The sequence below is a fragment of the Ctenopharyngodon idella genome, chromosome 13 (genome assembly GCF_019924925.1).
Source record: "Ctenopharyngodon idella isolate HZGC_01 chromosome 13, HZGC01, whole genome shotgun sequence".
NCBI lineage: Eukaryota > Metazoa > Chordata > Actinopteri > Cypriniformes > Xenocyprididae > Ctenopharyngodon > Ctenopharyngodon idella.
The window spans coordinates 23,813,545-23,840,100 of NC_067232.1; the positions used below are offsets into that span (position 1 = coordinate 23,813,545).

The 26,556-nt window shown below is 38.5% G+C and overlaps 2 protein-coding genes across 11 annotated transcripts in view; both read right to left on the reverse strand.

Annotated features, from left to right (window-relative positions):
* Positions 1-254: 254 nt before the first annotated feature.
* On the reverse strand, positions 255-8,633 carry rpia (ribose 5-phosphate isomerase A (ribose 5-phosphate epimerase)). Its single transcript, XM_051917720.1, has 9 exons — positions 8,274-8,633; positions 6,211-6,271; positions 6,082-6,137; positions 5,934-5,993; positions 5,299-5,363; positions 5,117-5,185; positions 4,667-4,808; positions 2,219-2,318; positions 255-1,245 (listed from the first exon to the last, which is right to left on the reverse strand). Exons 1-9 carry the CDS (start codon positions 8,442-8,444, stop codon positions 1,148-1,150), a joined length of 822 nt encoding a protein of 273 aa, XP_051773680.1. The 5' UTR covers positions 8,445-8,633; the 3' UTR covers positions 255-1,147.
* A 1,075-nt stretch (positions 8,634-9,708) lies between these two features.
* The window catches only part of slc4a11 (solute carrier family 4 member 11), an 81,304-nt gene continuing 64,456 nt past the window's right edge, over positions 9,709-26,556 (reverse strand). For 9 of the 10 annotated variants that reach the window (XM_051917404.1, XM_051917403.1, XM_051917412.1 and 6 more), the window contains 10 exons: positions 26,147-26,260; positions 23,519-23,651; positions 23,357-23,430; positions 19,279-19,504; positions 19,031-19,137; positions 17,422-17,587; positions 16,273-16,446; positions 15,910-16,105; positions 14,813-14,982; positions 9,709-11,789 (listed from right to left, as the gene is read on the reverse strand). In XM_051917404.1, the coding sequence (XP_051773364.1) occupies positions 11,723-11,789; positions 14,813-14,982; positions 15,910-16,105; positions 16,273-16,446; positions 17,422-17,587; positions 19,031-19,137; positions 19,279-19,504; positions 23,357-23,430; positions 23,519-23,651; positions 26,147-26,260 (1,427 nt within the window). In that variant the 3' untranslated portion in view covers positions 9,709-11,722. Of the gene's footprint in view, positions 11,790-14,812; positions 14,983-15,909; positions 16,106-16,272; positions 16,447-17,421; positions 17,588-19,030; positions 19,138-19,278; positions 19,505-23,356; positions 23,431-23,518; positions 23,652-26,146; positions 26,261-26,556 lie in introns of those variants that run through there. The other variant, XR_007933262.1, reaches the window with a different exon arrangement.

Consider the following 26,556-nt stretch of genomic DNA (forward strand, 5'->3'; position numbering starts at 1 on the left):
TTTTTTTAAAATTAATGTAGACAATACGTCACGTTATCGGATTTTAATAAGAGACTAAAAAACATAGCACTTTTAAAGTAATACGTTTACAAATATTTAGGCACCTTCAGCATTTCAGTTCACTTTTTGTAATCATGAAGGTTGGCTAATGTGCAATGTATATGGCGCCCTCTTGTGGCCTGTTAAATAATCTGTTAACCCATTGTTTGACTGAGCCATACTGATTTAGTAAAACGTAAAATGCAAAAAAACAGTTCATAATTGATTGGTCCAATTTTAATATTGATTTTCAATCTGGAACACAACATTTGAAAACTTCAGTATCACAGTAAAACTGGGAGAGTAAAACACAAGCTGGTATTTGAAGTAGTACAATACCCCAAAATCACAGTTACCTCTGTGAAGAGTTTTCATTAACAGAAGTGAAAGATCAATAAATGTACAGAAGATAAGGCCTTCATCTGTGCCACCAACTCACTGCTGCTTTCATCCCTCAACAACACTGTGTTGATGGCCACAGGCACATCGAAAAATTATACAAAATCAATATCAAAAGCTGAGTGGCATTTCACCCTTTCAAATAGTGTATTTTGTCCAGGGGCAGAATGCTCTGAAATGATTGATCTCTGAATTAAACTAACCGCTGTGTGCAGGCAAAGGCAACAAGTTTCACTTGAGGTTTCAGGTTGGAACGTAACAGAATCAAAAACAGGTTCAAAATGATCATACAAACCCACAGAAAATACATTAACGTTCAACTGGGATGTGATTGAGAACATTTTAAATGTTTTCTTAAAAGCTGCAAGCCACAATATTCATGTGTGTGTATAGACATCCATGCAAGACAACATTCACGGTAGAGCATGGCTACGTAAAGAAGCACAGAAGGCAAAATGACACTGTAAGAGGCTCCAGCCTTACATTAGAAGAATTTTCAGGCAGAGGATATGAGAGGAGAAACAGGAATATCTGAAAGGCCTGAATGAGACCCAATGTTGCACTGATGTGTAAAATCCCACATTTCGTGTACACACCAGTCCTGATCAGACATCTGAACCTGTAGGGAAAGAGCTGCCAGAGTCTGTGTATGTGAATGGCACTTGAGGTGTGCAGGCTGGTCTATCACAAGAGCAGAGGAAGGATCCTCTCAGTTGACAGGAGGGTCTCTAGTCTTGACACTTCCGTCCTCCATGCCGAAATACACCCGCTCAGCCATCCCCACAAACAAGCCCGTCTCAACCACACCTTCATAAAGAGAGAAAATTCATTGGTAACACTTTACAATAAGGTCTCATTAGTTAACATTATTTAATGAACTAACAGCGAGCGATACATTTGTTACAGTATTTATTAATCTTTGTTAATGTTAGTTAATAAAAATACAGTCATTCATTGTTTGTTCATGTTAGTTCACAGTGCATTATCTAATGTTAACAAAAACAACTTTTGATTTTAATAATGTATTAGTAAATGTTGAAATTAACATAAATTTAGGTTAATAAATGCTGTAGAAGTGCAGTTCATTCTTAAAAGCATAGTCCACCCAAAAGTGAAAATTCTGTCATCATTTACTCACCCACAAGTTATTCCAAACCTGTATGAATGTCTTTGTTCTGCTGAACACAAAGATATTTTGAAGAAAGTTTGTAACCAGGCCACTTTGGGGCACCATTAACTTCCATAAAAGGAAAAAAATAAAATAAAAATACTATGGAAGTCAATGGTGCCCCAGAACTGTTCAGTTTCCCACATTCTTCAAAATATCTTCCTTTGCGTTTAACAGAACAAAGATATTTATACAGGTTTGGAACAACCGGAGGGTGAGTATATGATGACAGTTCTCATTTTCGGGTGAACCATCCCTTTAATTCATGTTAACTAATGAAACCTTACTGTGAAGTGTTACCAATTCATTTGTGGCATTAAAATGATCAAAAGTGACAGTAAAGACATTTATAATGTTACAAAACATTTCTATTTCAATTCAATGCTGTTCGTTTAAACTTTCTTTTAATCAAAGAATCATAGAAAACTGTTGTTTTAGATGAATAGTTCACAAAATTAGTTTTTTTTTTGAAAAAAAAAAAAAAAAAAAATGCAGCCTTGCTGAGCATAATAAAGTATTTCAGAAAACATTTTTAAAAAATGTAAACATGAACAGTTCTGGTATGTAAAGAAAAGAAAGGTGATGGAAGAACAGTGGTTCATCTGTACAGACCTGGGATCATCTTGATGGCTGTGTTGACCTCTTTCCAGTTCTGAGCATGCTCAAACTTCCAATCCAGAATGAAGTTATTGTTATCAGTAACCACTGGACCCTAGATTTAAATAGTAACAAATCATCAGATGAATAGACCACACCAATTCAAAAACACCAATGAATATTCTGCAGAAACAATGGAACTGTTGACTAAGGGTGTTTTTACACTTGTACTTCGATTCTCATTGTCTGGACCAAAAAAGAAAATATTACATTCAGTCCTGGTTCACTTAGCGTTCACACTGTCATTATGAACTCCAGACCTAAAGATGCGAAGCAAAAAAAAAAAAAAAAAGGCTTTTATGACGTATATTTTGCGACAGAACTTACCAAACATCCAAAACAGCGCTGTGTGCTGGGCTAAATGCACTTGCTGTATATGCGTACATATGATGGTATTTTGACCAGCTGAGAACTCATTGATAGCTTATAAAATTAGTAAAGGAGTCAAAACAGCGGCAGGAATTCCTCCGTTGCACACAAGCGAAGATCTGCTGCAAGGAGACGGCGTTTATGACACCTGTACCGAACTGTAATGGGCAACATTGCTCCTATGATGAGAAAAAACAGGTATGCTTCAGCATTCTGTCATCTTTAGGGTCACATCTCGTGACACCACATCCTGTTTTCAATTTCATTAGATGTCTTTGGTATTTGTTGCATGTTTAAAGGGGGGTGTAATGCTATTTCATGCATTCTGACTTATTTACACTGTTAAAGAGTCGGATTCTCATGCTAAACATGGCCAAAGTTTCAAAACACGAGTTGGACGTTTGACAGAGTATTTCTGTGCCAAATACACTACTTCCGGTTTCAGACCAGGTTTCGGAGGTTTTTTTTCCGAGTATGGCCTGTATGACGTCAAAAGAGAGCGGAATTCCTTGTATAGGCTCTTCTCCCTGATAAGCATGTGCACACACATCACCCAGAGCAAGAGCAAGAGCACGCCCAATCAACGCATTTCGTTCGGGATACGGAAACTGAGAGATTTTTCAACAATGGCTGTGTCCCAATTCAGGAGCTGCACCCTTTGAAGGCTGCATACATCAACGAGGCAGTCTCATTTAAGAAAAATAACCGTTAGATTGCAAAGTAAGAAAGAAATTACAGTATTTTACACCTCACAATGAATATCAGTCAATTTTATTACGGTTACTTTTCTTAAATATGACATCCTTGATAAAGTATTCAGCCTTCAAATGCGACATCCAGAGGACGCGGCCTCCAAAATGAGACACAGCTCCTGTCACCTAAGGAGTGTGTTTTTGGTTGTGAGGGAAAGATGACCTTTTTCAGCTTCCCAAAGAACCCAGCGTTAAGGGAACAGAGGATGAAGTTTGTTTTTCCGAGGCAGCAACGGAGTTGTGCACGTATGTTTGTTTGTTCCCAGGATTTCGGTGATGAAAACTTTGTAAACAAGTCTCAGTTCGGAGCTGGATTTGCAGATCACGGGCGGTGAGTAAAGCTGCATCAGATGTCTGTGTTTTGTTGGCAATCGGCGCGCAAGTGCATAAAATGTAAACAACACGAACATTTTTGTTCCCTTTTTATTTATAATGATGTCACAGCTAGCAGACGATCTCTATGCAAAAGCTGCGTGCGCTTATGACTCTTTAGCTCCGCCCACAGCACTGACGGCAGGCACGCCTCCAGGACCAGGACCTGTTTTCGGAAAGACTCGGTACAGCGTATGTATCTTTTATAAATATGATAAAACTAAAGACTTTTCGGAGATATGAAGGATGCATTGTTACTCTATATCAGTGTTTCTCAACTCCAGTCCTCGGGACCCACTGCTCTGCACATTTTGTATGTATCCCTTATTTAACGCACCTGATTCAGATCATCAGCTCGTTAGGAGAGACTCCATGAACTGAACTGAGTGTCAGGTAAGAGAGACATACAAAATGTGCAGAGCATTGGGTCCCAATGACTGGAGTTGAGAACCACTGCTCTATATGTACTCAAGATTAACATGAGATTGGCAGAAACTGTGTGTGATCCCCTCCCTTTAACCGCACCAGAGTTCGTTTGGAAGCAGAACGAAACCCCTGTGAAAAAGTGGGTCTCAGTCCACTTGTTTGCTGTGCACCAGGGTTTGGATGGCAGCATTCGCACTTATTCAAATGAACCGCACTAAAAGGGCAATCACACCACAGTTCATTTTAATCGAACCAAACCAGCCAAGTGTGAACACACCCTTAGTTGTTTTCTATGATAAATGAAGCTCTTTGGGCTGATGCAGTTCTAATGAAATCAGATAAAGAAGAGTTCATATTATAGGGCAGGACACTGTAATAATATAATATAATATAATATAATATAATAATATAATAGCAAGTAAACAAAAAAGAACCCTCATACATAACGCAACTAACTCAAGATCCATCAGTAAGACTCTCTTACAGCTTTGCTGACTGCCATCCTCAGCACTGCCTCTCCTCCGAAGCGCTGGGCAATGGCTCTGGACACGGGCACATACGCCATGGGGATGACCTCCACCGGCACACCTTTCTTCCACTGCTGCCCCAAAGCCTTTGAGTCCTTTCTACCCACACAAACATAAAATTGACATCACATGAGCACATCTGAACTTCTAGTTTGTACATGTAGTGGAAGACTCTCTTGCATAATTATAGCAATCACAAGCTGGGTAATGATGACACATGACTTCTGTTAAACGTTTCACTACATGCGCCTCATGATCAGCAGTAATTATGGGCTGCTAAATATACACTGAATATTGTAGCTCAAACAGTAGAGCATGACGCTAATGGGTTTATTCCCAGGAAAAGCATGAACTGATGAAGTGTCAACACAAGTCGCTTTGGATAAAAGCATCTGCCACATACATACCTATAGTCTGCGATGACAATGAAGTGTTTGGCACAACCAGCCACAATCTTCTCCTGGGTTAAGCATCCTCTGTTTTGAGGGAGGAAAAGAAGGACCTGATGACACCTCAGGGGTTTCACACAAAAGAACACGGAAGAGGAATTGAAAAATATCCTTGGATTAAACAGGTTTTTCAAACTCACCCTCCTCCTTTAATCAGTGTCAAAGCAGCATCAACTTCATCAGCTCCGTCAACTGCTACATCCAGCTAGAAGTCACAAAAATCACATGCTTTAGGGCACTCAAAAATCAAATAATCTGCCCGAAATAGCATTTATTTGATATCATTAACATAACAGCAGATTTCAAAGTGAAAGTTTCAAGAATTATCTAGGATATGAAGACTTTGTTCTGTGTTCAGTTGATCTCAATTGACAGCATCTGTTACATTCATTAAAGCAAGCATAAATCGTGGTTTAATCTTGTAGTCTAAAGAGAAAAGATAAACATGCAAATCCATTTAAGCACAATTTTTTTTTAAAGGTCGCAGCTGATATCTAGAGCCGGGATTCACACACACAAAAAAAATTGACATACATTCTTCAAAATATCTTCTGTGTTCAGCCAAAGAAAGAAATTCATACAAGTTTGGAACAACTTGAGGATGAGTAAATGGTGACAGAATTTTTGGGTGAACTATCACTTTAAGTTGACTAAATCATCTTTTTACTGTTCTACTGTCTTCCTGAACTTTCATATTGGAGCACCGCAATACACCCAGTCATTTTTTAGGAGAGGTCCAGCTCCCCCTCCTCATGCTGTCTCTGCCCAAACTCACCTCAGGATGTCTGTCTAAATCAGACAGAGGGAGGCCATGCTGCAGAATCAGCTGACGGGCCTAGATCAACACAATGTAAATGAGTTCATGATAACACAAGTGTTTAATAACGTTTAAAGAGTGTTATGTCTACAAGGTTTATACTGACCTGGAAGGATGTGGGAACACACACAATGTTCAGCTTCTCCTGTCTTACCCTCTCAGCTAGAAAGAAAACACCATACTTTAATAATTATCATATAAGCTTAAGTGGATAATATTAGATTAAATGTCTTACCCAGCCTGTCCACAGCATAGACGATAGTTGAGCCGCTGCCCACCCCAACTACCTGATTGTTCTGAGAGAAAAAGAAATAAAGTCAAATTTTATAGCATAACCAAACAAAATGCATTAAGGGAACAACACTGATAATAAGGCCTAAAAATCTTGAATTCATTATTTCTTTCAACAAAGGGTCAGTAAAGGAGGTGCTTAAAGGATTAGTTCACTTTAGAATTAAAATTTCCTGATAATTTACTCACCCCCATGTCATCCAAGATGTTTACTGTATGTTTTATGCTTAAAATTAAGGTTTTTGAGGAAAACATTCCAGGATTTTTCTCCAGTCCATACAGTGGACTTCAACGATTACCAACGGGTTGAAGGTCCAAATTGCAGTTTCAGTGCAGCTTCAAAGGGATCTACATGATCCCAGCTGAGAAATAAGGGTCTTATCTTGAGAAACGTTCGGTCATTTTCGAAAAAAATAAATAAAATGTATATACTTTTTAACCACAAATGCTCATCTTGCACTAGCTCTGCGATGCATTACGTAATCACGTTGAAAAGGTCACCCGTGACGTAGGCAGAAGTACCGATCCAGTATCTACAAAGTGAACGTGCAAAGACTAAGTCAAACGGCCTTTACAAAAAAAAGGTAAAACAACGATGTCGGACGATTTTGAAGTTGGAGGAGAAAATAAGATGGATTTTTTCGCCCTACTGCGGTACTTCCACCTACGTCACGCGTGACCTTTCCAATGTGATTACATGATGCTTGGAGCATCACAGAGCTTGTGCAAGACGAGCATTTGTGGTTAAAAAGTATATACATTTTTATTTTTTTTTAGAAAATGACCAATCGTTTCACTAGTCAAGACCCTTATTCCTCATTCCTCATTCCTTTGAAGCTGCACTGAAACTGTAATTTGGACATTCAATCCATTGGTCCCTGTTGAAGTCCACTATATGGAGAAAAATCCTGAAATGTTTTCCTCAAAAACCTTAATTTCTTTTTGACTGAAGAAAGAAAGACATAAACATCTTGGATGACATGGGGGTGAGTAAATTATCAGGAAGTTTTAATTCTTAAGTGAACTAATCCTTTAAGTCACCATGAGATCAAAATTGCCGCCCTGCTTTCCCCCTCTAACTATTTAACGATAATGAAACGAGGCTTTGAGGGACTTTTTACAACTCCCAACTTTCAAAACTGTTTTATGGAGTTTTTGTCTATTGAAATTATTATTTTCAGCTGAACAATGTTGTTAAACAACAGTACAATCCATTGAACGCACTTCTATCACTTGTTTTCACTCCTGTCAAAACTTAAATATGGTGCTACCCCGATTAAGGTTGTCCAGCCCTCGCGCCAGTAAACACAACATCAGAGAAGAGAAGCCATTATTAAAAATTACGAGGGCACATGAGTTTAAATATAATTAATAGTGTCCACGGATAAATCATTTATAATTTATCTTATAATACTGCAATATTCCACATGGCCAGTGCTTTGGCAATACGACACCACAATCAATTTTAAAGCCTGCAAGAGTCGGCTGAGGTTAGCAGAACACAAAGATCAAATTGCTAGTCCGCTGATTCGCCTTAATTACTCATCTGACCCTAGTGTGCTACAATTAATTATTTATAGTAGTACACAGTCAGCACCCGTTAGAATACGAAGCCATTTACAAATATGCTAATCGCTAAAGGTTTAATTTGAGCAGCTTTAGCATACTTAGATCACCTAGCTACTTTGCTGCTGCATAAATCATCACATAAGCCACCTGAGCTACACGCACTAGCTGACTTCACTACAAACTAACATGTAGCATGCCAGCTAGCATGATTAAAGCTAAAGTGCCACAGCGGACACTCACTACAAATTGTGGTTGTCAAAGCACTTAGATATAGTTAACATAAAACACCAGTCCTGCAGGTCTGTTGATGCGAGAGTAACGCTAGATAAATCAGTATGACCGTGTGTCTCGTCATGCCTCCTAAAGTGTTTAGTGCGCTAGTTAAACTGACGTAACTGGTGGAAATGTGTTACAACGAAGGTAAATATACAATCTTACTTGTATGTGGTTGTCCACAGCAGCGTAAGCTGCCAGTTTTTTGGCCTCTTCAGCCATGAGAGTGCCGTGGTGCCGCTTGCTGCTGTTACACACGTGTTTTTTCCCCGGCAGAGAGAGGAGGAGAGATCTGCTACTGATCACTGCAAACTCAACCCACCTCTGCGGCCTCATCACACAGCGCGTCCACGATCACAACAACAACATTCTTGCCACACTAGTATACGTGAACGCGCATAACCGAAACAGAACGGACAGTAAGGGATATATTAAAGTACCCTCAAAATAACACCTGTCAGATAAGTACGAGTTCAAATGTTTTCATAACAGGCGTGTGTTGTTGCAACCAATAGCAGAGCAGAATACAGTAGAATCTGGAACGAATCGTTCTTTTGAGTCGGATCAACGAATCGGTTGCGCAAATCCTTTCTTAAAGGCATAGTTCACCCAAAAATGAAAATTGAAAATGAAAATTCTGAACACAAAAGAATATATTTTGAAGAATGTTGGTAACCAGACAGTTGAAGGTAGCCATTGACTTTCATAGTATTTTTTTCCTACTATGGAAGTCAATGGGTACCGTCAACTGTCTGATTACCAATATTCTTCAAAATATTATTTTTAGTTCAGCAGAAGAAAGAAACTCATACAGGTTTGGAACAACATAAGGGTGAGTAAATGATGACAGAATTTTCATTTGTGGGTGAACTATCCCTTTAACTATTTATTCAATAAAAAAGAATCGATCAACAAATCAATCAAAATGACTCGTTAAACCGAGAACCGCCTCTTTCGGACGATTCGTAATAAGGGAACTCACTGAGGACTTGACCGATAAGGCGAGAAGTAGCTACTTTAACAAATGAATAGCAGAAATATCAGAAATTAAACGAAGAAACATACAACTATTGGTGGCAAAATTAAGCTTTCTGAAGCAACGAGGCGTTAGATACAAAATGTATTGAAACTGTGTTCATTACTCGAAGCTTTTCAACATTGCCATCTGTGGTAAACCATCGAAACTATAAACTATAGAATGAGTCAATCAATCTATCTATAATTTTAAACACATACGAATGTTGGTTTTAATAAATAGCATTTTATTAAAACATCCAGCCGAGAGATAACATATATAAAATATATTTTAACTATATTTTAGGTTGTTGTTCATCTTCTTATGAGTCAGGCTCCCCATCCCTCTATAATGCTGAACATGACCAGTAGAGGGCAGTTAATGCCTATTTTTATTTATTTATTTATTTATTTTAATCTAAAATATTGCGGCATTTTTAGCAAGAACATACTGGTAAAACCATGATTAGATCAGTTTGACTATATTTCTAAAAAAAAAAAAAAATAAAAAAAAAAAAAACCTTTGGCATTTATTAATGAAAATGAACTGTAGCCAACTTAGTAAACAGAGGAATGCTGAAACAGATGGGTATCAATATATCTCTTTATTTGGCAATCAGCTTGAAATGATCTAGATTTCAGTGTATAGCATACCCCTATTAAACCCACACAAACCTTCCAATAAACATGTCTCTTATTTACCTTAGTTTTTACATATTGCAGTTTACAAATTTAGCTTATCTGTTTGACAAAATCGATTTGACAATGGATCTTTTTTATGTGCTATATAAAAATCTACACATTATACATTCATGATTAGGAAAATAAAAAAAATCCAAAACAATATTTAAACAGCACAGAACAAAACTCGTCAACATATCCCACCCAGGTGTGAGTGATCACAAATTAAAGTTGAATACTTCAATATTACAGTAAATACTGAGAGATGTCCAATGACAAACAGGATTACTGAAGGGAGGTTGTTTTTACACCAGAGGTCTGGACTCAAGGAGAATAACTATGATACCGTTACAGGGAACATAGAGATAGAGAAATGGGAATGCTGATTACGCAAGTGCTGCGAGATCTTTAAGAGAAAACCAACTTCTTCAATAGTATGTCTAATCTCTCTCTGAAGCTTAAAGCTCTCCATGTCTAGTCTGATTCTCAGCTTTCTCTAATCTCATATTGCCTATGATTAAGTGCACAGGTGCTCACTTTTTTGCCCACAGTTAATCGAACCATGTCTTTCTTTTTTTGTGCGCCTTCATTTATAATGTCTATTTTGGGAATGTAACGTTGTCCGATGGGTCAAAATCATCAGAGATATCGGCATCTTCCAATTTCTTGGGATTTGTAAGAGGGTTTTATTCAGAAAGACCGCAAACAACTATAAACAACTATGAAGTAAGGATATAATGGAACTATACCTTCATTTGACCATTATTTCTAGTTGCTTTTAATAATAACACAACAAATTACATAATAGTAATACAAATCAAAAGTTTCAATTTCTTATAAAAGGCATGCTTTCTCTGTTTTAAATATATTGTGAGAAGGACGGACATGATTGTGTGCGTTTAAGTGCCTTTCTTTTGGGCATTGTTTATAATCATGCCTCTGTGTGTGTGTGTGTGTGTGTGTGTGTGTGTGGGGAAGGTACACAGTCGTGGTGTCTTGTGATGTGCAAAGCTTAAATGTCAGAGTCCATTCAGCAGTGAGTAAGGTCCACAGAAATGCTGCTTTTTTTTCTCCTTTTCCCTGAAACCCCAGCGCTTAGGATACATTCTCAACACATCAGTGGGTATCCAAACTAGAAGTCTATTACTCTCAAAAGAAAACTCTCTTTAGAAAACTCTAAAATATTGATAGCCTCTAATAATCCGCTGTATTGCTATGAGACACAGTTTCCTAATAAGGTGAGTGTATTCTTTTGGTCCATGCTCACTTCATTATTACTTATTTGCACTGATATGTACCAAAATGCAATCTGCGATTGACAGCTTTTTTACTTGACAAATGAGAGTTTGTGCACTGGGTGTGTGTGCGCGCGAGTCAGTGTTCAGCATTAAGAGGTATTGCTACAGATTCAGTTCAGTCTCTTGTTCAAAAACCAACTGTGTTTGTGTCCAAAAACACTATGATCGGAGATGGAGAGGACACTCGTGTAATTTAGTCATGGCACAATTGTTGAGAATAAGTGTGATGGTTTCCTACATCTTCTAAATCAAGTGTTTGATCTGTATCGTGATGCATGGATACATCAAAATAGACTAGAGAGGGGGGAGGGGGCTTTGGTGTACTATTCAGATCATGAGAGAAGCAATGACTGACCGAGGTCAATAGTCAAACAGTCAGACAGCGGTCTGTCTTTCTACTCTGTCTTGAACAGGCATCTCATCTTCCTTCCCCCTCTCTTGTTCGGTCTTCAAATATCCTTCTTTTCTAATCTCTCGTTCTGTTACTCTATTACTCGTTCAGTGCTTCACCAGAATGCCTGCTGTTAAACACTAGAATCAGTTTGTTTTTCCTCCCAGAGTTTTGCATTTTAGAAATACAATTCCCAGAGTCCTTTGCTCAGAGGCTCAGTGTGCATGCGTTCACATGCGCTGTGCATCCATAATGTCCAGGTACTTAGCCTCAATGATCCTGGGCAGTAGACAGTTCCTGAGGCAGAGAGACAATTCAAAATATGTTAATGTCATATTTAGATTCAAAGTATGTTTATATCATATATATACAGTGGCGGAGCCAGAGGGTTGTCGAGGCTGACATCTGACTGGCCACTCCAGGTGCCACCCCCAAATTTAATTTGCTAAATCCATTTCACCTCCTCTTGAAAGAAGCATTTATTTTAGCGTGCAGCGGCGTGGCATATTGTTAATGTATCGAAGCTGCTGTTCCTACCCCAGGAAAGAGTGCTTCGGAACTCAGTTCCCATCGTTTTTCAGCCAAGACCAAAATGCTAGGGAAGCATGCCCAGTTCCAACAGAGGGGAATGCTATGGATACCACACCCTGCCCAAGTGGAGAACTCACCTGAAGAGCAAGTAGGCGCTCGTATCCCCTGTTAGAGGGGAATGGTGCCTCAAGCGAAACACAGAGCTAGCCTTCCCGTACATTGCCTGTTTGTACCCACCACATAGAAAGAAACCGGCTCCACTCGGAGATTACAGAATAATCTCACGAATGTGTTAGGTGTTGCCCAGCCTGCAGCTCTGCAGATGTCTGCCAGAGAGGCACTGTGTGCCAACGCCCAGGAGGAGGCAACACAGAATGAGCCCTCACTCCGAGGGGACACCTTGGGCCTGGTACACCAAGGCAATGGCATCCACTATCCAGTGGGCCAACCTCTGTTTGGAGACAGCCTTTCCCTTCTGCTGACCTCCAAAGCAGATAAAGAGCTGATCTGAGCTTCTAAAGCTGTACGTGCGGTCCACGTAAACACGCAGTGCACAAATGGGACACAGCAATGCAAGGGCTGGGTCTGCCTCCTCCAGGGACAGTGCTTGCAAGTTCACCACCTGGTCCCTGAAGGGAGTGGTGGGAACTTTGGGCATGTGTCCAGGCCAGGGTTTTAGGATGACATGAGACAGGGCCAGCTCGAACTCAAGGCACGAATTCGCTGAACCAAAATGCCTGCAGGTCCCCTACCCTTGTGAAGGAAGCGAGCACGGTCAGGAGCACGGTCAGGAGTACTGTCTTTAAAGACTGAATTTTAAGCTCAACTGACTCCAGGGGCTTGAAGGGAGCTCTCTGTAGGCCTGACAACAGAGTGGTCCCAGGAGGGGATGAGGCGTGGCCTGGGAGGAATTATCCTCCTGGCACCTCTCAGGAACCTGATGATCAGGTTGTGCTTTCAAATGACCTGCCAATCAACAGCAGCGTGATGTGCTGCGATGGCAGCGACATACACCTTCAAGGTGGAGGGGGACAGCCTCCGCTCTAAGCCCTCTTGAAGGAAGGCTCTAGCTGAAGTGACAATGTCAACTACCGCTGGTGGTAGGTCACTTATGTCCTCCACGTCCCGTCCAGAGACCACACGTGAAGGTTCCAGAGGTCTGGACGCAGGTGCCATATGGTGCCCCATCCCTGAGCCCCATCTTCAGGGATGTCGCGAGGAGCATCAGTTCTGGGAACCAGGTCCGGTACAGCACAACTAACAAGATCTGCTCCTCGTCCTCCCTGACCTTGCACAGTACCTATGCGAGAAAGCTCACTGGGGGAAATACTTGTGTAGGCCCCAGGGCTAGCTGTGTACCAGTGCATCCATGCTGAGGGTAAGGATGCCATTTTTTCCCCCCAGTCAGGGAATAGAACAACTGGCAATGGAAGGACTCCTGGGAGGCAAACAGGTCTATCTGTGCATCCCCAAATCGACTCTAGATCAGCTGGACCACCTGGGGATGGATTCTCCATTCTCCCGGGAACACGAGTGAGTCGGCAGCACAATTGAGCTTGCCTGGAATGTAAATGGCGTGCAGCGACCTGAGCCGCTGCTGACTCCAGAGAAGTAGATGGCAGGCGAGTTGCAACATGCGATAGAGTAGGCCACCTTGCTGGTTGATGTACAGTGCAGTCTATGTATTGTCCGTCTGGACCAGTACATGCTTGCTGTGCAGCAACCTTCGAAACCGGCGCAGGGCAAGGAGTACTGCAAGCAACTCGAGGCAACTGATATGCCATTCCAGTTGAGGTCCTGTCCAGGAGCCCAAAGCAGCATGCCCGTTGCATACGACACCCTTGCCTGTGGTGGGGGCATCTGTTGTGACAACAACATGCCTGGACACTTGTTTCAAGGGCACTCTGGCCCATAGAAAGGCAAGGTCCAACCAAGGGCTGAATGTCTGGTGACAGCTCTGTGTGATGGCCACACGGAACAAGCCATGGTGCCATGCCCGTCTTGGGACTCGGCTGTGTAGCCAGTGCTGAAGCGGTCTCATATGCATCAATCCGAGTGGCGTGACTGTGGCTGCGGATGACATATGCCCCAGGAGCCTCTGAAATTGCTTCAGTGAAACTGCTGTCTTCCGCCTGAACGTATTCAGGCAGTTCAGCACCGACTGTGCATGCTCGTTGGTGAGACATGCAGTCATATTTATTGAGTCCCACTCCAGACCGAGAAAAGAGATGCTCTGCACAGGGGAGAGCTTGCTCTTTTCCCAGTTGACCCGAAGCCCCAGATGGCTGAGGTGCCTGAGCACCAGGTCCCTGTGTTCGCATAACTGATCTCGGGACTGGGCCAGAATGAGGATGCGAATGCCCACCTCCCTGAGTGGGGCAAGGTCAGCGTCCATGATTTTGGTAAAGACACGGGAAGACAGGGACAGCCCGAAGAGGAGGACCTTGCACTGGTATGCTTGACCCTTGAACGCAAAGCGAAGAAACAGTCTATGTCCTTCAGGTCGATCGCTGCAAACCATGCCTGGCGAACTGAATCGTGAATACATGACATTTTTAGAGTCATTCCATTTAAATAATTCTTGATAATGGTATAAAAGTTTTCAAAACCATATGAAAACAACACAAGTACATTTATAAGAAATATTAAAGATTTCATTCCATTCATCATTCTGTCGCATGACCTTTAGCAAACATGATTTATTGCATATGCACGTGCCTTGCAATACATGCACAACACAGACAGACAGGAGTTCATGACTTGGGAGCTAGAGGCATTTCAGAACTCACCTGATGGGTATGAGGATAAACATTAGCAGAGGAAATATCATTTTCATATACGGGAGAGGGTACATCCCAAATGCACAGAGGAAAAGCAGCTGCACCATCTGAAGGAAAGTGAAGTAATGGATCTTTCTCTGCGGCACCTTGCGGATGTAGTGAGTTGGAGGGTAGGACGTCTGAGAAAGAGCAATCGAGTGACAAAGACAGAGAAGACAGAGATAAGAGAAAGAAAGGATTGGGTATGGCCATCATAATGCAGATGAATATAACTCTATAACCTTGAGCGTCTTGACTGATGGGACTAAGATCCATTCATGTATGGACATTTCACTTACACGTGTGTCCACAATACGAATATAAATAACATCTAAATCAGGGCTATATGCATACATAATGGAGATCACGTCTGTGATGATGCTAATGCACAGCAGTGAAATTTCGTCCCATATGGCAATTAGTATTTCAGTTTCGTGGTTGCTACAGCCTTATGTCTCACCTATGATTGTTTGATCATGTGTGGATTAAGGGACTTCCAAACTACCATATGCTGACATATACTTCTGTTTGGGATATTATATCATATTATATTATATTATATGTAATATTACATAATATAGTGTTACACTTAAACTTACATTAACTTAAAACGTTAATAGTTAATAAAAATAGTTTTAGCAAACTTAGCAAACACTAAATCATTCTGCTTTCAGGATGTGAATAAGTGGTTTTGTGCCTTTATTGGACCTTTTGTTATGAATTGTTTTATCGTTTTGTGTAATAAAAATCCCACTAACTAGTCGATTATGAAAAATTTTGCCCATCCACAGCACTTACACAGATTTAGTACCACCTCCTGATCCATCTCAAATGCATCTAGGAGATCATTTAAGTGGCTCAGTAAAAATGAACAAAGCGACCAAATGTCAATAGCCACAAAATGCATCAATGGAGACAAAGTCATTTCAGACTATGACAGGTAGAGGGCACTCTGTTGCTTTATTTGCACAGCGGGTGCACCACTCTCTCTTCTGTGTTCTTATTTGTACAACACCTATGACTTTTATTTGCCTTTGTTTTCATCAAAGACACACACACATACTCACTTGTTCTTTGAGTAGCAGAGCCATGCGGTCGCACATTTGATTGCCGTCAATGGAGGTGAGAGCGATGTAGAGGAAGAGCCCATAAAGCACAGGCTTAGGAATCCACTGCAGGGGCACCGGCAGCAGAAACAAGCTCACACCTATCAGGATGTTAGCCACGAGCGAGGTCACTCGCGTCTCCTTCACACTCACTATACTACACACACGCACATGTACACACACACACAAACACACACATAAAGGCGTCATTTAAAACCAGGCACGCTGTGCCAATAACTGCTATAATGACGTTTGTGCTTCACAGATTGATTGCGATTGTAATTGTTTGTGAGCGTGTGGCTCGTCGATGTGGTGTGTGCTCACGTCTCATAAAGGTGTCCTCCTTCCACCCTTTCCTCCACGATGGCCAGCTGTCTGACGTGCAGAGTGGAGTGCGGGAACGCAGCATGCATCCACGGCAAGCCCAGCACAGACATCAAAATATTAATCAAGCCAGACAGAGTCAGGTCCCAGTGATACGCCGTGCCCTTCAGTAACCTGTGGCACACACACACACGGTCACCACTCACAGTGTTGCCCTTCTCTAAGACCACTGCACAATCTCACCCAGTGTCCTATCCAGGTGCAAAGCGACAAGTTTCCAGCGACCTGTCACTTTCTGTCCATGCTGAAAGCCAATCATAATGTATTTAATGTTTAATATGCAGCTAGGTGCATGGTGGATGTCATGCAATAAAATAAATTACCAATTAAAAGTTTGGGGTCAGTATGATTTTTTGAAAGAAATACTAACACTTTTAATCAGCAAGAATGCATTAAATTCATCAAAAGTGAGAGTAAAGACATTAATAATGTTACAAAAGGTTTCAAATAAATGATACTTTCTATTCATCAATGAATCCTGAATAAAATGTGTCACTATTTCCAAAAAAATATTTTTTGACATTGCTGAAATTCTGCTTTGCCATCACAGGAATAAATTACATCTTAAAATATATTAAAATAGAAAATATTTTAAATTCTATTATTATTTCATAATACTGTTTTTACTGTATTTTGGTCAAATAAATGCAGCTTTCAAAAACAAAAACTTTTTATGGTAGTGTATGCTTTTTTTTAACCCCAAAAGCATTTTCAACTGTTTATGGGTATTCTGTCAAGTGCCTTACTAAAAAAAAATCACTTGCAGTGCATTTAGTCTTAATCATGAAAATCTGTTATATATATATATATTATATATTTTTTATTATATATTTTTTATAAATTATATATTTTTTATAAAGATGCACTTGGTTGCTGTTGCTCACTTGTTGCTCTTCGGAAATAAATAGCTGTAGGACGCTTCGATGCTATAAACAAAACTGCCAGGGCTCAATACTCATAAACATGAAAGAGGCCGCTTGTCACTTTATCACATTGTACCTGGTTAGGTTTAGGTTTAATATTTATTGTGATGGTCACTTATTAGTGGTGAGATGTTTTCAAAAATAAATAATTTCAAAAGACATGAACCTGTTTTCGGGTGCATTTGTGAGAGAAACTACGATGTTCTGGTCAATGAAGATGAGGAGGAACAGGAGGAAGCCCAAACCCATTGCGCTCAGAACACTTGCTCCAGACAGCTTATCCAGTGGGGCTATTTGAAACATTGGACCTTCATGGAAGTTAAACACTGGCACTGGAAGAGAGCACATGACAAAAATGAAAATTCTGTCATCATTTACACCGTCATGACCATTGAAGTCTAAAAGTTTATGTGTAATAAATTGAATCAAATTATTATTTTTTTTTTTTCTTTCCCTAAAGCTACTTTTTGTAATGTCTATTTGATGCTTTTCTCATTTAACATAATAATGACTTTAAATTATCTTTTGGGGGTAATTTCTTATATATATATATATATATATATATATATATATACACACACACACACACACACACACTTTGCAAAGTTTTGGACTGTTTTTCCTGCAAAAGCAGACTTTTTTGAAAGGTTCTGATTTAATCTGATTTTGAATATGAGCCTCTTGACTGCAGCATTGGAGTGCTCTGTGAATGTTTAAAGAGCCTGAGGTAAGAAGTAAAATCTCACTCTGATAACCAAGTTAAACTCCCACACCAAACTGATGACAGAGGAGTTGGAGGAATAATGTAGTGATAGTCGGAGTGAGTGGCTTTGCTGTAATGTGCTGGCAGTAGAGATCGAGAGTACAGGCAGTGTGTGTGTGTGTGTGTGTGCGTGTGTGTGTGTATGTGTGTGTGTGTGTGTGTGTGTGTGTGTGTGTGTGTGTGTGTGTGTGTGTGTGTGTCTGAATGTCTAAATGTTGGTAGGGGCGTACGTTTTGGCAAGCCTTCCTGGACACCAACTGAGCCAAAATTTAACTGATTCTCAGTACTGAATCTTCTCCGCAATTTGCATCTCATTTAAAATAGCTGCTTAAATTCTGCATTTTGACATGTTTAAGATAATCCCCCAATATGATTAAATAAATTTACATAATAATGCAATTTTATCATTATAACACATAATAAAGCATTTATCATTGTTTTTTTCTCTGCTTAAGTTATACCATAAATGAGCTCACTTACTTTAACTTATATTAAATACTATTATCATGATCAAAACAAAACACTAATATTGACTATTAGTGAAATAATGTAATGAATATAATATTTTTATATCTAATAATATCAAATAATAGTAGCAAAAACATGGACAATAAATAATAATTAAATGAGAAATAATATAAAATAAATAATATAAAGGTTTCATGTCAAATAAAAAATAATAATAGCAAAAACAATATTAATAAATATTAGAAATATTGAAATGAATATTGAAATGTGAAATAATAAAATATTGATATAACAAAAATAATAAAATAAAATAAAATAAAATAAAATAAAATAAAAAGAAATGAAATGTTTCATTGCAAATAAAAAATAACAATAGCAAAAACAAACCCATTTTGCTTGCTAATACCAGAAAAAAGACCAGTTTCGTATTCTGGAGAAATTAAATAGTGTAGAACAAAAACTATTTTAAAACTGTATTGAAGAAATATGTACCTAAGTGTCAATGTGTGTGCAACATGAACACATATAGTGTCACATGACTCACAGGCAATGTCGTTGAAGACGTATGATCCCACATAAGAGAAGACAAGCACTGAGATAGGCAGAGCACAGTCGGACAGAATCTCTCTCATCTTCACATGCAGAAATGGACTGCCAGGAAAAAATGGAAAGATGGGGGTGTCAAAACAGTGTTCTATCACTCTTTAAAATACTAATCAGAGTGTGTGCAGATGTGTGTGTGTGTGTGTGTGTGTGTGAGAGAGAGAGAGAGAGACAAGGAGAGATCCTCACCTCCTCCTGAACTGGTACAGTGTGTATCCCACCCACAGTGTGCCCAGCATGAGGAGAAGACAGAGTAGCGGCCGTGCCCGTGTGCACAGAATGAAGGATTCTGGGAGGGACACGGGCCCTGCCTCTGTCAAGTTCAATTCCCCTAAATGTACACTTCCACTGATGCGATTCAGCTCTGCCGCACTCCCATTGGCCAAAGTGGGAGCATGATAGTACTCGTGAAAGACTGTAAAGGAGATACCAAGAAAGGGTTATTACTATTTATATACTGTAAGAATATGTCAAAATGAATGTACAGTATACAGTATATGTAGGTTTAAAATTAATGTTTATTGTATGCATTGTTTGAATGTTTTTGAATCCTCAAAATGAACAACTTTCACAATTTTACTGTGCCACATATTTATTAAATAATTGTTTTAAACAATAAGTCATCACTTATGACACCATTCTGTCTCAAGTCAAACAATTGATCCAGATGCACAAATACTAAAAAATACTTCCATACATTTTAAAATACATATCATTTATTAATTTTGCATTATTTTATTTTATTTTTTAAGATAAAAAGGTGCTATTGTAATGGAAAGACTGCTTAAAAAGTACAGTATTTGTAAGTATTTACTGTATGGTTTTGAAAGCGTCAGCATGAACAACTTTCAAAGAGCAACATTTTTTCTCTGCCATCTTATATTGAATAATTGGTTTAAACAATCGGGATTTTTGATGGAATATTTGTGGGATCGTGTGTACTGCCAATAACATCAACCAATGCTTTCTGCTGATAATTATGATTATTGATGGAAAAAAGAATCACGTGACACATACTTAATAATCTGGCAATGCCACTCTGGTCTCATGTCAAATAATTTAAATCACAAATTTTTAAATACATTAAATCTCAATTATTTTTTAAGAATTTTAATTATTAAAACATTTTATTTTTTTGTATTTTTATCTTTTAAAGATAAAAAGGTACTATTGTACCAGTAAGGCTGCTTAAAAAGTACAGTATATGTCAGTCTAAAACATCTTTTAAGCTGTATTATGTAAACGTTTTGAACATCTTCCAAAACGTAACATTTTTCCTGCGCCACATCTTTATTGAATAATTGGTTTAAACAATCACGATTATTGATGGAATTTTTGTGGAATCTTGTTTACTGCCAATAACATCAACCAATTCTTTCTGCTGATAACACATGCGAATTTCGGTTCATGCACATTTTTGGGATGTCTTTCTTGAGCGGCCTGTTTCACATCACAGCAGAACATTTCAAAGGAAGTGGGGTCAGGACTCTAATTTGGCCATCGTGAAGTGCTGAATTTCTTTTGTTTGAAGCGATCTGTTGTTGATTGACTCCTGTGTTTTGGATCATTGTCATGTTGCACGACCCAACTTCTTTGGAGTTTCAGATCACAAACAGACGCTCTGACATTCTGCTCCTGATATAGCTTGGAATTTGTTGGTCCCTCAGTGACTCCAAGTCGTCCGGACCCCGAGGCAGCAAAACAGCCCCACATCATTATACTCAGCCCACAATCCTTCACAGTTGCAGTGAGGTTCTGGCAAGAGTATTGGGAGTTTTGTGTTCTTTACATTTATTTCAGGTATGTTAAAAAATTCACATTGGAAATGAATAGTGTCTTAGCAGTTTTTTTGTTCCAGGCTGTTTTCCAATGATTCAGAAAACATCTGATCTTGCTTCAACTATGTGCAAATGAAACTTCTCTCAAAATGCCACACTGGTCTTATGTTAAACTTAATACAGTTGACAAGCCAATTCATTAAAGGGTTAGTTCACCCAAAAATGAAAATTCTGTTATTAATTACTCACCCTCATGTCGTTCCACACCTGTAAGACCTTCATTCATCTTCGCAACACAAGTTAAGATATTTTTGATAAAATCCGATGGCTCAGTAAGGCCTCCATTGACAGCAAGATAATTAGTGGTTCGGAGCGTGTATCAAACTGGCAAAGTCACGTGATTTCAGTAAACGATGCTTCGTTACGTCATAAGTGTTTCGAAATTTCAATGGTTCATGTGACTTTGGCAGTTTGATACGCGCTCCGAACCACTGATTCTAAACAAAATATTCGTAAAGTAGTGTTTTGAAATCGCCCATCACTAGATATTGTTGAATAAAGTCGTTATTTTGTTTTGTTGGCACACAAAAAGTATTCTCGTCATTTCATAACATTAAGATCAAACCACTGTAGTCACATGAACTGTTTTAAATATGTCTTTAGTAGCTTTCTGGGCGTTTGAAAGTGTTAATTATCTTGCTGGCAATGCAGGCCTCACTGAGCCATCGGGTTTTATCAAAAATATCTTAATTTGTGTTCTGAAGATGAAGGTCTTACGGGTGTAGAACGACATGAGGGTGAATAATTAATGACAGAATTTTCATTTTTGGGTGAACTAACCTTTTAAAGGTCCCTATTTGTACAGTAATGCAGCAGTTCTCAGGATATGATTATTTTGTTTTGCATTTATTGAAGATGTTTCAGCACACATTAGACTGGCTTCATCTACTAGGAAGTGCAGAAGTGGTTCTGAACTGATGGAGTTGTAGGCATAAATCTTCCAAATCCCCTGCAAACATTGAGTTTTATGAGTTCTTCTTCTGAGGTTTTCTGAAGTCCCTTTTGATCAGACTAGATTGCTCAATTGTTTGGTAGGAAACAAGTAACATGCTGCTTTCCATTGAGCATAGCAGGTCAAACCCACAGCTGAGTCCAATCACCTTCTTTCCAAGAGGTCATTATAGGAGAGGTTATCTTGATTGTTTAACACACTTGTTCAATAAAGACATGGCACTGCAAAATGGTTTGTCTGTGTGTGTTTAAGGACAGTCGTAGTTGTCACACGGGGAAAGTTATCACACAAAGATTAGGTTTTAGTAACAATAAGGTTTTAAAATATTTTAAATTATAAGAATATTTGTGAGATATATATCCTCCAAAGGGTCGACTATACAATGAAAGTAGATTTTAACTAAAACATTGATGTGTGTTTTCAGAAAAAGGGTACTGTATTTTTCATAAATAGGACAAGTTGTCATTTTTATAATGTTATCTTTTCATTTATATTTTCATCTTTTCAAATTTAGTTTAAAAGCTATTAAATAGCTATATTACATTACACAATAATACGAAAAATCTATCACAGTTTCCACAAAAATATTAAGCCTCACAATTGTTTTCAACATTGATAATAACAACAAGAAATGTTTCTTGAGGAGCAAATCCACATATTAGAATGATTTCTGAAGAATCATGTGATACTGAAGACTGGAGTAATGATGCTAAAAATTCAGCTTTGCTTCATGGGAATAAATTACATTTTAAAATATATTAAAATAGAATTTATAATTATATTTCATAATATTACTGTTTTTACTGTATTTTGATCAAATAAATGCAGTCTTGGTGAGCATATGAGACTCTTTAAAAAGTCACATTAAAAAAATGTACTGACCCCAAAATTTTAAACATTAGTGCATACTGTACACATTTGTATTATAGTGTATTGCATAATGTAGAATACTAGAATACAGATATGTTGTGGACTATAGCATTTTTTATAGAGTATTACTAATTGTATTTATATTTCTCTATATGTAATGGACTGGAAGTAGCAGATCTTTTCTTCCGGGGACTTAGTTCTATCAATCAGTTGTTGATTGGATGAAGGCAGGTCTGAACGAGAGCCTGCAGTCGATTGCAAGCAGACTGAATGATTGGAGAAGTCTGACATTCTGGGCAATCTGTCATCAAGTTATAACATTTTAATGTCAATTAACTGTGAAACTAATGAAACAGATTCTGTAGTTTGACAGCATGTCCTCATTATCACTAAACAGAGTCATATGTTAAATGAACTGTATCGTTTTTCCCGGGCTGTAACAGTGTAAAATGTTTAATGTCTTTATTTTACAGTGTGACAACTAGCCCCAGTTTCCCTACATTTCTTTTAAAGATCAGACTGTAATCTAAGAATCATTCACACAGAAATTTAGATGACTCCAAAAGGTTTGACTGCGTATGTGTGTATGTATATGTATAGCACTCACTCTTGACAGTGCCCTTAACTGCGTCTGCTACAAAAGCAATGGAAATGAACAAAGCTATCACCTCCTCTATCGACCTGTGGGTGAAAAACATCAACAAAATTATTTCAGCCTTCAAGCAGTGGTGTCTGCATGAGTATGTATATTTGTAGGCGTGTGTCTGACCTTTTGAAAAGCTTAACAAGCAGGCTGAGGTTGAAGACTCCTCCCATGATGAGGAAGAGGCTGTTCCACAGGCCAATACATGCATAAAATGCTGCAAAGTCCAGCTCATAATCATCACAGATCCCTCTAATCACTGCAGCCATAGAGAGACAAACACACAGACACAACATTGTAGAAAATTATAATTAGGGTGACAAGACGTCCTGTTTTTCTCGGGACAGTCCCGTATTTTAGCTCTAATTTTAGTGTCCCGACTTATTATGAAAATCATGTTTTGTCCTGTATTGCTTCTTTCCTAAATTGTCTTTGCTAGGTGTAGGCCTAGTCTTCAGTCATGCGAGAATAGCCTAATCAAAGCCAATCTCATAGTATATTTTGGAGTACAAAATTACCATCCAATCACAATTTGTTATCAATTAACTTGCAGTTAGTGAAAGCGAGTTTTTAGAGAGCGCTGAGCAGATGCAGAACAAGTTAGACGCGAAGATGTCAAAGAAGCATTGTGTGTGTACATTTAACAAAGAATCTTCAAAAAACATTATAATGCGCAGTAAGTTGTGAAAATGTGGTATCGTGCTGATTGATACACACCAGAAGCGCTCTCTCAGACAGTGCACAATCCTGAATTCAGTTCTCTTTGTGCCTGAATGGTCAAATACAGACACAACTGTCAAAATGCCCATCATGTGGAGTATCTCAAATACAGTCGGTTATGACTTAAGTGAATGTAAACAGCTCGATGAAAACCGGATATGTGTCAGTCAGTATATTAGATCCAAGCATTCAGTCTTAAAGTGACAGCAGCCTAAAAGACCTGTCTGTGTCATTAATGTTAATCAAACAAAAGATGTTAAATAATGCATGTTAAATAAACCTACTGTACCTGAAAAACAGTATTTGTCCTATTGTTTGTAAATTGCTTCTTTGTTCTTTTTTTATATAACAAAAATGAAATAACTATATGATATATAGCCTATCGTTATTATAAAATATAAGTTCTCATATCAGGAAATAAGTTTTTGGTCATATTGCCCATTTGGGGGGTTGCCTGTCCATCCCGTCCCATCCATGAGAAATCAGGTCACCCTAATTATAGTAATTTTAACTGTATAAGACTGTAAAAATTTTACAGTAAAAACCTGTTACTTGGTCAACAGCAAGTTCCCTTTTTATATATGGGGGCAAACTGTAACAGACCTTACATTTCATATAATTTTACAGTGAAATACTTTTAAATGTACTGTTTTTGAAAGAACAAATCATCTCATAATTTACAGTGAAAAGCCGTAAACTGACATTCCCAGAATTCCCTATATGATACTTCACATTTGAAGGTTTTTTATTTTAATAATTATGTTTCTTTTTTAAGATTTTTTAGTGACACTTTAGAATACTGAATTCTGTCAATAATTATTCATTACAGATGGAACAGTACAATTTTTTTCTGATCCGTTATATACATTTGTGATTTCGTTTTGATTCATCATGTGGCTTTCTCTTTCCCACAATTGTTATTATGGTGAATGTCAGCACATATGTTAAAGGCGCAAAAGAGATTTAAGGAGCAACATGGACTAGCTAATCTAGCAGAAAAGGGATGTTGGATTTACCGGTTTAAAATGTTTTTTTTTTTTGTAAAATATTTAAATATATATATTTATTTTTAGCATTTTTGCCTTTATTGCAATAGGATAGTATAGAGTAGACAGAAAGTGAAGCAGGAGAGAGAGAGGGATGGGATCCGGAAAGGTCCACGAGGTGGGAATCGAACTCGGGTCGCCCAAAGCCCAATCATGTCGGCACCGACGTAATTTACAGTTTTAAATTGTCAAATTCACAGGTTTTTCTGTAAATATGATTACATTTTTATGGAATTATTCTAAAATTACAGCTGCCAGGTTTTTTTTTCCTGCAAAACCAACTGGGTAGGTTTTTTTTTTTTTTTTTTTTTTTTTTTTTACAGTGAATGACACAACGTTGCTGTCATTAAGAGTCCTCCACACAAACAGAATAACAAGCGTGCGAAAAGAACACAATCAACCCAAATCTCATAATGACAAGGAATTATAACTCACAGTAAATGTTGATCGTTTGATGTTTAAAAAACTGCTCCCAAACATTTCAATAAAGATTTAAAGAATTCCTGCTGTTATTCCCATGAGAAACCACAAGACAAGATCTTTGATTGGGAAGGATCATTATTATAAATGGATGTGGCGGTTCTGTCCTCATCTGCACATTTTTATCCAAACAGAATTTCGTTTCACTACAGCAAAACCATTTTTCGGGGCAACTCTCCCACTGGTGACAGTGTGCGATTGCAGCCGCAGGAATGAGCTTTAGGAGGAAATCTCCTCTCAGCCAGGGTAAACATCAAACTTCGCCCAAACAAATGGCAGCCATATCAGACTCCCATCCTGCTGTTTGTGAGATTAAGAGTCTTGTTCCACCTCATCCTGTGGTTAGCAGAGCTCTCTAAACACTCAACGTCAAAGTATTCCACAAACAATGAGTACTCATCTAAATATACCGTAAAAGAAACTAAGAACAGCTCAAGACCAGACCACAATGGAAAAGGTATGTGTGTATGTGAACGTGCATCTATTATCAAGGCATGTATGTACATACCGCTGATGAAAATAGCGATGGGCGCTGTGGTCAGTGGAATGACGAGAGGAGAGCCAGCACACAATGAGTAGATGATTCCACCTATACTCTGCCCGATGATTGTCTTCTGGACATCTAATCAAGAGAGAGAACAGCTCAGTCTGTGTGTGTGTGTGTGTGTGTGACAAAACCAGTCATAAGGGTCAATTTTTTGAAATTGAGACGTATACATCATATGAAAGCTGGATAAATAAGCTTTCCATTGATGTATGGTTTGTTTGGACAGGACAATATTTGGCCGAAATACAACTATTTGAAAATCTGGAATGGGAGGGTGCAAAAAAATCTAAATATTGAGAAAATCGGCTTTAAAAGTTGTCCAAATGAAGTCCTTAGCAATGCATATCCACTCACAAAAATAAATTTTTGAT